At 45.3% G+C, this 11,746-nt stretch overlaps 1 protein-coding gene across 2 annotated transcripts in view; it reads left to right on the top strand.

Moving 5' to 3' along the window:
- The window catches only part of BRIP1 (BRCA1 interacting DNA helicase 1), a 130,290-nt gene that overhangs the window by 111,432 nt on the left and 7,112 nt on the right, over positions 1–11,746 (top strand). For both annotated transcript variants that reach the window (XM_081945389.1, XM_081945390.1), the window contains exon 19: positions 9,790–10,077. In XM_081945389.1, coding sequence (XP_081801515.1) covers positions 9,790–10,077 — 288 coding nt within the window. The remainder of the gene's footprint in view (positions 1–9,789; positions 10,078–11,746) is intronic.

Genomic DNA, 11,746 nt, shown 5'->3' on the forward strand with positions numbered 1-11,746 from the left:
ACGCTCACAAGACGGAACTTCCCCAATAGTTCCTTTGTTGACTTCTGCAAAGGGTGTGTGCACAATCAATCCTTTTATAGACTGGAGAGGAGTCTACTTATCAGCAGCTGAGAGCAATTACCTCCGGTAACTGCGCACTTGCTCCTTACGCCTGTGAGCGCGTCGGTAACGAGCATCTAATAGCTCACTGCTGATGTCTGACTCACTGTCCCGTGACTCCTCCCCACTGCTCCAAGGCATGACATCAGGAGCCCCCTTCCTTTGGCTTTCACCATTGCTCCATGCCTCAGGCGCCTCCTGGTGGCCGACCAGGCTCTCCGATCCCTGCTCGGAGTCAGAACCCTGCCCAGGGTCCTCCACATCCTCCAGAGCCGACTCATAGGAACCCTCGCTGTCGGAGTCTGGTGGCAGCTCCAACAGCTCCTGCTGGGCCACAACAGGTTGCGATGGGTCAGACACGACTTCACAACTAGCAACAACAACACAGAAAGAGAGGGTCAACTTATTCTCCGTAGCATCTGAGTGCAGTTCAAGTAGTAATCATTAAAGAAAGCTCCAACCTAGAACTAAGGAGGAATTTCCTGACGGTGAGAAAAATTAACCAGTGGAACAACTTGCCTCCAGAAATTGTGGGTGTTCCATCAATGGAGGTTTTCAAGCAGAGACTGGACAACCCTTTGTCTGAAATGGTATAGGGTGTCCTAGTTGGACCAGAACAGGGGTCCCCAATCCCCGGGCCGCAGCTCACAAATGGATCGCAGCCCATTCAGAACCGGGCCACGCAAGTGGAGGGCGAGCCTGCTACACCGGCGCATATGGCTCACGCTCACACATATAGCTCTGTTTGCATGAGCGGCAGGCTTCCACGCATGACCACCTACCACTTTCACATAACCATTTCCTCTCCCCCACCCCGCCAGTCCATCAAGCTGGAAAGATCGGGGACCACTGGACTAGAAGGCCACCAAGTTCCCCTTCCAACTCTTTTTATTCTGCGTTCTGTATTCTTCGTACTTTTTAAAATAAAGCCTTCCTAAGCAATTTTATAAAAGAGACGCCGTGGCTAAGACACTGAGCTTATCGATCAGAAAGGTCGGCAGTTTGAATCTCTAGCGCCGCGTAATGGAGTGAGCTCCCGTGACTTGTCCCAGCTTCTGCCAACCACGCAGTTCGAAAGCACGTAAAAAATGCAAGTAGAAAAATAGGGACCACCTTTGGTGAGAAAGGAACAGCGTTCCGTGCGCCTTTGGCGTTGAGTCCTGCCGGCCACATGACCACGGAGACGTCTTCGGACAGCGCTGGCTCTTCGGCTTTGAAATGGAGATGAGCACCAACGCCCCCTAGAATCGGGAACGCCTAGCACATACGCACGAGGAGAACCTTTACCTTTTAAGCAATTTTAGGGAATTGATAAAGCCCACATGTCCCTTGTCTTGACAGTAGGGGGCGCTCCATTTCCATCCTACGAACCTTTGGGCCGTGTCAGCGAAGGGGCGTAAGATGAAAGGATGACAGTGACTCTCTTTTAAAATCTTTCACGGTAATTTTAGATGCAATCAACGGTGGGTGGGGTGTTTTTGTTTTGTTTTTCTCCCTTCCCAATTTGGTCTTTGCTAGAGCAGTATTCCTCCCCCCCCCCCAACCTCTTTCTTGTCGAAACAAGGCCCATTAAATCAGAGAAGGCACTAAATATTTATGAATTAATTACGTTCGAAAGGAAAGCTAAGAAGCCTTAAGGTATGGCTTGCTGGCGCCTGTTGCACAGGTGCGGAGAACCTGTAACCATCCCAGTATTGTGGATCTTCTGCTCCCAGTAACCCACTCCAGTATGGCCAACGGCCGGGAAAAAACACATGTGGGAATTGTAATCCCACATGTGGAATGTCTCACCTTCCCCTCCCTTCTCCTTTGGCTTGTGCATGCCTGTCACACATACAGGCACACTTAGAATACAATAGAATACAATAGTAGAGTTGGAAGGGACCTTGGAGGTCTTCTAGTCCAACCCCCTGCCTAGGCAGGAAACCCTATACCGTTTCAGACAAATAGCTATCCAACATCTTCTTAAAGACTTCCAGTGTTGGGGCATTCACAACTTCTGGAGGCAAGCTGTTCCACTGATTAATTGTTCTCACTGTCAGGAAATTTCTCCTCAGTTCTAAGTTGCTTCTCTCCTTGATTAGTTTCCACCCATTGCTTCTTGTTCTACCCTCAGGTGCTTTGGAGAATAGTTTGACTCCCTCTTCTTTGTGGCAACCTCTGAGATATTGGAATAATGCTATCATGTCTCCCCTAGTCCTTCTTTCTCTTAAGCTAAACATACCCAGTTCCTGCAACCGTTCTTCATATGTTTTAGTCTCCAGTCCCCTAATCATCTTTGTTGCTCTTCTCTGCACTCTTTCTAGAGTCTCCACATCTTTTTTACATCGTGGCGACCAGAACTGAATGCAGTATTCCAAGTGTGGCCTTACCAAGGCATTATAAAGTGGTATTAACACTTCACGTGATCTTGATTCTATCCCTCTGTTGATGCAGCCTAGAACTGTGTTGGCTTTTTTGGCAGCTGCTGCACACTGCTGGCTCATATTTAAATGGTTGTCCACTAGGACTCCAAGATCCCTTTCACAGTTACTACTACTGAGTAAGGTATCACCTATACTGTACCTGTGCATTCCGTTTTTGTTGCCTAAATGTAGAACCTTACTCTTTTCACCATTGAATTTCATTTTATTAGATAGTGCCCAATGTTCAAGTTTGTCAAGATCCTTCTGTATCTTAAGCCTATCTTCTGGAGTGTTGGCTATTCCTGCCAGCTTGGTATCATCTGCAAATTTGATGAGTTCCCCATTTATTCCCTCATCCAAATCATTGATGAAGATGTTGAAGAGTACTGGGCCTAAAACAGAGCCTTGGGGTACTCCACTGCATACTTCCCTCCATGTAGATGCAGTTCCATTGAGAACTACACGTTGAGTGCGGTTGGTCAGCCAATTACCAATCCATCTGGTGGTGGTGCTGTCTAACCCACATTCTTCTACTTTATCTAGTAGTAGGTTATGGTCTACCTTATCAAAAGCCTTACTGAAGTCCAAGTAAACTATATCAACGGCATTCCTCTGGTCCACTAATTTTGTCACATTATCAAAGAATGCAATAAGATTAGTCTGGCATGATCTGTTTTTGACAAATCCATGTTGGCTTTTGGCTATTACTTTGTTTGCTTCTAGGTGTTCGCAAATTCGTTGCTTGATTATTTTTTCCAGAATCTTTCCTGGTATTGAGGTTAGGCTGATAGGTCTGTAGTTTCCTGGATCTAATTTTTTCCCTTTTTTGAAGATGGGAACCACATCAGCTCTTTTCCAGTCCTCTGGTAGTTCCCCGGTGTTCCAGGATCTCTGAAAGATATAATTCAGTGGTTCTGAGATCTCGTCTGCTAGTTCCTTCAGAACTCTGGGGTGTAATCCATCCGGTCCTGGTGATTTGAACTCATCTAGGGTAGACAGGTGCTCACTTACCATTTTCTTCCCTATTTCAATTTGTGTTCCTAATTTTGTGGTGCTGCTTTTGATAGGTTGGACTGTTTTATCCCTTTGTGTAAAGACAGATGCAAAACATGAGTTAAATAGTTCTGCTTTCTCCCTGTTGCTTGTCACCTTCTTGCCACTTTCTCCTAGCAATGGACCAATTGTTTCCTTAACTTTTTTCTTGTTTTTAACATGTTGGAAGAAGCTTTTTTTGTTAATTTTTACTTTTGTGGCAAGCCTTTCTTCATTGTGAGCCTTAGCTTTCCTCACTTCATCTTTACAGGCTCGGGCTATTTGCTGATATTCTGCCTTAGTTATGTCCCCCTCCTTCCACTTTTTATACTTACTTTTTTTGTCTTTCAGTTTGTCAGATAGTTGTTTATGCAGCCATGCTGGTTTCTTTTGGGAGCTGTTGTTTTTCTTCTTCATTGGTATTGTGTTAGACTGGGCTTTTCTAATCTCATTTTTCAAAATTTCCCAAGCTTCTTGAGTTGTTTTCCCCTCGAGGATTCTCATCCATGGAATTTTTCCCTTGGTGTACACAAAGACATTGATCCCACGTAATTTTCACGCTACATTTTTTTGGCCGTTGGGAGTATTGTGTAAATTATTTCTGTTTTTGTTTTTTTATCCTGCTGTTCTGGCATGTTGTCAGAAGAGGAGGCTTCGGGTTTTTTGTTTTCAGAATAAAGCTGCAGGACGCATCGTACAAAAAGTCCTCGACTTACAACTGTTCGTTCGGAGTGACAACAGCACTGAAAAAAGTGACTTCGCACTTAGGAGCATCAAAATTTGGGCACATAGCAATTGGCATGTATTTATCACGGTTGCACTGTCCTAGAGTCCTTTGATCATGGGTAAAGTTCTCAGCTGCCTTCCGACAAGCCAAGTCAACGAGGGAAGCCAGATTCACTTAATGACTACATGACTCACTGAACAACTGCAGTGATTTACTTAACTAAAACATACGAGGAATGGTTGCAGGAACGGTTGCATGGCTGGTCTAGGGAAGAGAAGGACCAGGGGAGACAAGATAGCAGTCTTCCAATATTTGAGGGACTGCCACAGAGGCAAAAAACCAAAAGTACACTGGGTAAAACCAGGCTTCAAAGCAGTAACTGTGAGAAGATCTTGAAATCTTAGTGGACAACCAGTTAAATATGAGCCAGCAGTATGTGGCAGCGGCCAAAAAAGCCAATGCAATCCTGAGTTGCATTAACAGAGGGATACAATCAAGATCAAGTGAGGTACAAATACTACTCTATAAAGCCTTAGTAAGGCCACACCTAGAATACTGCATCCAATTTTGGTCACCACACTATAAGACGTTGAGACTCTAGGACAGTGATGGCGAACCTATGGCATGCGTACCACAGGTGGCACACGGAGCCATTTGTCAGGGCACACGTGGCGCTGCCCTGTCAGCTGGCCAGCTGAGTTCACCCTTTTTTAAAGCCATTTTTCACCCTCCCCAGGCTCCAGAGGCTTTATAGGAGCCTGGGGAGGGCGAAAAGAGCCTCCCCCCCATCTCCAGAGGCTTCATGAGCTTCCCTGAAGCCTCTGGAGCGTAAAAAACCGGCCCTACGGGCAAACCGGAAGTTCAGGAACGCAAAACTTCCAGTTTGATCAGAGGGTGGTTTTGAGCGCTCCGAAGGCTTCAGGGAAGCCTCCTGAAGGTCCCTGAAGCCTCCGGAGGGCTTCCGGGGGTGGGGAGGCTGTTTTCGCCCTCCCCATGCTCCTAGAAAGCCTCTGGAGCCTGAGGAGGGCGAAAAAAGCATGCAAAAATGGAGGGGGTTCATGCCTGTAGTGCGAGCATGCACACTGGGGGTGGTGTCGCACATTGCAATATGGGTGCGGCACGCCTGCACACGACCCCCCTGCACCACCACCACCACCTATGGCACGCGAGCCAAAAAAGGTTCGCCATCGCTGCTCTAGGAAAAAGCGCAGAGAAGAGCAACCAGGATGATGAGGGGACTGGAGGCTAAAACATACGATGAACGGTTGCAGGAACTGGGCATGGCTAGTCTAGGGAAGAGAAGGACCAGGGGAGACATGATAGCAGTCTTCCAATATTTGAGGGGCTGCCACAGAGAGGAAGGGGTCAAGCTATTTTCCAAAGCACCCGAAGGTCAAACGAGCAATAATGGATGGAAACAAGGAGAGATTCAACCTGGAAATAAGGAGAAACTTCCTGATAGTGAGAGCAATCAACCAGTGGAACAGAAGTTGCCTTCAGAAGTTGTGGGAGCTTCACCACTGGAGGCTTTCAAGAAGAGACTGGACTGCCATCTGTCAGAAATGGTGTAGGGTCTCCTGCGTGGGCAGGTTGGACCAGATGACCTACAAGGTCCCTTCCAATTCTGTTAATCTAATCTAATTGTGGCAAAAAAAGTTGTAAAATTGCAATAGCCCCTAGGTTTATATACCGCTTCGCAGTGCTTCTAAGGGGTTTACAGAGTCAGCCTCTTGCCCACAACAATCTGGGTCCTCATTTTACCCACCTCGGAAGGATGGGAGGCTTAGTCAACCTTGATCCTCGCGCGGGTAATGCAGCCGCGCGGGTAATTATGGGGAGATCAAGGTTCTCCCATATAACACCTCTCCTGCGCGAGCTGCACTGGCTTCCTGTGGCCTACCGGGTGCGCTTCAAGGTGTTAGTCACCATCTTCAAAGCGCTCCATGGCACAGGGCCTAGTTATCTGCGGGATCATGTCCTGCCCCATACATCCCTGCGACCCATTCGCTCACACAGAGAGGGACTCCTCCGGGTGCCGTCCTCCAGAGAGTGTCAGAGGGCGGTGCCCAGGAGTAGGGCCTTCTCTGTGGTGGGCCCTACCCTTTGGAATGACCTCCCTCCAGACATTAGGACAACAACCGACCTCCGCTCCTTCCGTATGAAACTGAAGACCCACCTGTTTCGTCTAGCCGGCCTGGCATAAATCTACAGCTTCTCCACCTCTTGGGCATTTTTAACTGTTAATTTTAGTTTTTTAAATTTTTACTGTTATTGGGGTTTTAACTTTTTCTAAGCACTGTAATTTATTTATTTATTTTTACCTCCTCTATATGATACTATATGATACTGTTTTGATTGTTGCTTTTGTACGTCGCCCCGAGTCCCTGTGGGGAGAGGGGGCGACTAACAAGTTCAAATAAATAAATAAATAAAATAAATCCTGGTGAGATTCGAACTGCCGAATTGCGGGCAGTCGGCAGAAGTAGCCTGCAGTACTACATTCTAACCCCTGCGCCACCCTGGCTCACTTATCAACCATCTCACTTAGCCATGGAAATTGGGGGCTCAGTTGTGATCGTAAGCCGAGGACTACTAACAGCCAAATTTTTAAAAAGGATTGTGAAATGTCTTGCATAGCAGTTGTGGTTGATTCTTTGCTTCATTCAAACATTTGCTGTTAAAAGTTCAGCTCTTGGACCCAACCAAGGCCGAAAGATTATCGTTGCTGTTCAACCGGCAGACAAAGGCTGCTGTCTTCTCTCCACATCTGTGAAAAAGCCAGCCTTGGCCGACTGCTCTTTCCGTCACATCTCTGGACACCTCTTCCCAGCTGCCTCTATCTTGCCTTGGCATGAGAATAAGCGTCCCCGTTGCAGATCAGACAAAAGTCCTTTAATTTCCCAAGGTGTCCTTGAGTGAGCAGCTGAGGGTTTAAGGACACCGGAACCTTTCCAAAAACTTCTTTTTCCCCTGACCCTGGAGAAATGGGAGAGGAAGGGAACAGGGTAAATAAAACTTTTGCCAAGTACATTGGAGCTACGAGGGAGATATAATAATGGTGCATTTAAAAAACCAACAGAATGAGACTCCTTGGGCTGTCTTTGGACTGCTGTTGTTTTTTGTGAGATCGTATGACTTGGACTGAAAATTCAGCAAAACTTGTAATTGTTACAACAAATTGGATGGCAACACTAAAGCCTCAAGATGGCCTCGGTCAGGCCGTTTTACTTGGAACCCTGACATTGGATCCAACTTGCTTGGTTCTAATACCACTTTACAAGGTCTTGGTAAGGCCACCTTTGGAATACGGCATCCAGTTTTGGTCGCCATGATGTAAAAAAAAGATGTTGAGACTTTAGAAAGAGTGCAGAGAAGAGCAACCAAGAGGATTAGGGGGAATTGGAGGCTCAAACATATGAAGAACGGTTGCAGGAACTGGGCCTGGCTAGTCTAGTGAAGAGAAGGACCAGAGGAGGCATGATAGCAGTCTTCCAATATCTACCCACAAAGAAGAGGGAGTCAAGCTATTCTCCAAAGCACCCGAATGCAGGAGAAGAAGCCATGAGAGGAAACATATCAAAGAGAGAAACAACTTAGAACTTCCCGACAGTGAGAACAATTAACCCGTGGAACGACTTGCCTCCAGAGGTTGTGAATGCTCCAACACTGGATGTTTTGAAGAAGTTGTTGGATAACCATTGGTCTGAAATGGTGTAGGATTCCCTGCCTAAGCAGGGGGTTGGACTAGAAGACCTCCAAGGTCCCTTCCAACTCTGTTATTCTGTTCTGCTATTTCTAATAGGTTTAGCTTTGTGATCCCAGTTAGGTTTGTTGTTGTTGTTGTTAAGTGGCTAAGTTGTGTGACCCCATGGACCGTAGCACACCAGGCCCACTCCCCTTCTGGGGCTGCCACAAAGAAGAATGAGTGTGTGTGTGTGTGTGTGTGTGTGTGTGTGTGTGTGATGGATGGAAACTAAAAGAGAGAATAAACCTAAAAACTAAGGAAAAGTTTTTTGATAGTTACAATAATTAATCAGTGGAACGGCTGGCCTCTAGAAGCTGTGGCTGCTACATCACTGAAGGTATTCAAGAAAAGATAGCAATAGCACTTAGACTTATATACCGCTTTACAGTACTTTACAGCACTCTCTAAGCGGTGTACAGAGTAAGCATCTTGCCCACAACACTCGGGGTCCTCATTTTACTGATGTTGGAAGGATGGAAGGCTGAGTCAACTTGAGCCGGTCAGGATCGAACTGCTGGCAGTGAGCTAGCCTGCAATACTACATTCTAACCACTGCGCCACCACAGCTCTTTAGTGTGTAATGTATAAGAGTGGAATGGAATGGAGCCGTACAAAACAGAATAGGAATAGAACAGAACAGAACAGAATAGAATAGAATAGAATAGAATAGAATAGAATAGAATAGAATAACAGAGTTGGAAGGGACCTTGGAGGTCTTCTAGTCCAACCCCCTGGTTAGGCAGGAAACCCTATACAATTTCAGATAAATGGCTGTCCAATCTCTTCTTTAAAACTTCCAGTGTTGGGGCATATAGAATAGAATATGTCTACATGTAGACATAAATGTGGAACATTCTATCATATGTGGTGGACATGTCCCCACGCCAGGAAATATTGGCTTAAAATTAAGGATTGGCTGGAAGCAATCACGGAACAGAAGATAGAATTGAAACCAGAATTATGTTTATTAGGTATAATAGATCCAAAGATAGACAAGAAATATCAATATATAATATTACACATACTAACCGCTGCTAGGATCTCCTTTAGACAAAATTGGAAACAAAAAACTACACCACCACCCCAGATGAAATGGTAAATAGGAAGATACTCGAATGTGCTGAAACGGATAGGATGACTATGGAGTTAAAAGAAAAAGAAGAGTCGGACTATTATAAAATTTGTAGTAGACTGTACAAATGGCTAGAGAATAGAAGCCAAAGCAAAAAATAAAAGTTTTAAAAACTATTGATTATAATAGGAAGAAAAAAATATGTGTGTAAAATCTGATTATATGTATTATACTATTCTACTACGGTATAATTATTACATTAGTATTAGAATTGTTAAAAACTACAAAAAGGCAATAATCGAATAGTAAACCACAAAAGCAGAACATACATGCTGATATGGGAAGCTGTAAAATTATATATTATTGTTGTGTTGTTTGTGTTTTTATCTGTATTTGTTTTTGTATTTTTTCTTGGTGTTTTTTTCCCCTTTTCCTCTTTTTTTTACTTGTCGTTTTAAACTTGAAAATGTTCAATAAAAATATTTTTAAAAGAATGGAATAGAATAGAATATAGAATGGAATGGATCTGAGCAGAACTGGAATAGGGAATAGAATAGAACAAAACAAAATAGATTGGATCTGAACAGAACAGAATAGGAATAGCATAGAACAGAACAGAATAGAATAGAATAGAATAGAATTAGAACAGAATGGAATCGCAACAGAATGGAATGGAATTCATCTCTGATTCATTATATCATTTCCCCAGGGTTGTCCAAATGGATTCGTCAGCAGATCCATCGCTACGAAGACTTTGATTGTGCCCTTAACTCTTTGGATGCCTTTGCTAAAATGAACCAGAATGGCACTGAAGCTGCCCTTCAGGATCCCAACAGCTCTCTGCTCCTGTCTCCAAGTTCAAAGATTCTGACTCTACTTTCTTCTCCGGAGGGAGCTCTTCCTTTAACACCTGGTGCTCTTCATGAAAGGAAAGCGCAACTTTCAGCTTTGGAAACAGGCTCTGCCAAACGCATCACAACTCGCCCAACAACCTCCGGTTAGTCATAAGGTCCCTCGCCAGAGCAAAATTAATCTTGCTCAGATTTTAAAAAACCAAATGCTTTTGTCGTTCTGCTTATTTTGGGACAGCCTTCTGGGTATCACCAGCGTCCAAGGAATACAGTACCAGGAGCTGTTTCATCCCAAGCCATCAATCAGGAACTACCGTATTTTTCAGAGTATAAGAGGGATCTTTTTTTCCCCCTAAAAGTGGGTGACACTGAGCTTTTTGATCAGAAAGGTCAGCAGTTCGGAGGTTTGAATTCCTAGCGCCGCGTAACGGAGTGAGCTCCCGTGACTTGTTCCAGCTTCTGCCAACCTAGCAGTTTGAAAGCACGTTAAAAAATGCAAGTAGAAAAATAGGAACCACCTTTGGTGGGAAGGGAACAGCGTTCCGTGTGCCTTCGGCATTTAGTCATGCCAGCCACATGACCACGGAGGCATCTTCGGACAGCGCTGCCTCTTCGGCTTTGAAACAGGGATGAGCACCGCCCCCTAGAGTCAGTAACAACTAGCATATATCTGTGAGGGGAACCTTTACCTTATAGACAGAATACAGGCAGTTTTTGGCCTCCCGAACCCTCCACACGTCACATTTTTGCCCTCCCCGGCCCCCAGAAGAAATGCTACACATGGCCCGTTTTAACCAAAGAAGGGTACATTTTTGGCAAAAACAGGCCGAGCGGAGCACTGCACAGTATTTCTGGGGGCCGGAGAGGGCAAAAACATGACACACAGAGGCCAAAAACTATTTGCTTCTTGTTTTCCTCCTGTAAATTTAGGTGCGTCTTAGAGTAGGGTTCTACATTTAGGCAAGAAAAACGAAATGCACGGGTACAGTATAGGTCAGCGATGGCGAACCTTTTTTGGCTCGCGTGCCACAAGGGGGGGAGCGCAGGGGGGTGTCGTGTGCAGGTGTGCCGCACCCATAATGCAACGCGTGACTCCCCCCAGTGCGCATGTGCGCATAATGCACGACCCCCTTCCCCATTTTTACATGCTTTTTTCGCCCTCCTCAGGCTCCAGAGGCTTTATAGGAGCCTGGGGAGGGCGAAAAGAGCCTCCCCTGCCCCCCCGGAGGCCCTCCAGAGGCTTCAAGGACCGTCCGAACTGGGTATGTCTAGTTTAATGAAAAGAAGGACTAGGGGAGACATGATAGCAGTGTTCCAATATCTCAGGGGTTGCCACAAAGAAGAGGGAGTCAAAGTATTCTCCAAGGCACCTGAGGGTAGAACAAGAAGCAATGGGTGGAAACTAATCAAGGAGAGAAGCAACTTAGAACTGAGGAGACATTTCCTGACAGTCAGAACAATTAATCAGTGGAATAGAAGTTGCCTCCAGAAGTTGTGAATGCCCCAACACTGGAAGTCTTTGAGAAGATGTTGGATAGCCATCTGTCTGAAACAGTATAGGGTTTCCTGCCTAGGCAGGGGGTTGGACTAGAAGACCTCCAAGGTCCCTTCCAACTCTGCTATTGTATTATAGTTTGAAAAATACGGTATGTATCTGAAAACCAAATTTTTTAAAATGGCTAAAACTGTTTCAGATTATCAAGCCTCATCAGATTGCAGAGGTCTCGTGTCGGAGGTCCTGGGCAGTCTTGTTTCATGCAATTTTATACATGCAGTTTTATGCAGTTTGGAAGGTCTTTTATTTTTTTGGTCTGA

The sequence above is a fragment of the Natrix helvetica genome (assembly GCF_964273705.1).
Source record: "Natrix helvetica genome assembly, chromosome: 2".
Classification (NCBI taxonomy): Eukaryota; Metazoa; Chordata; class Lepidosauria; order Squamata; family Natricidae; genus Natrix; species Natrix helvetica.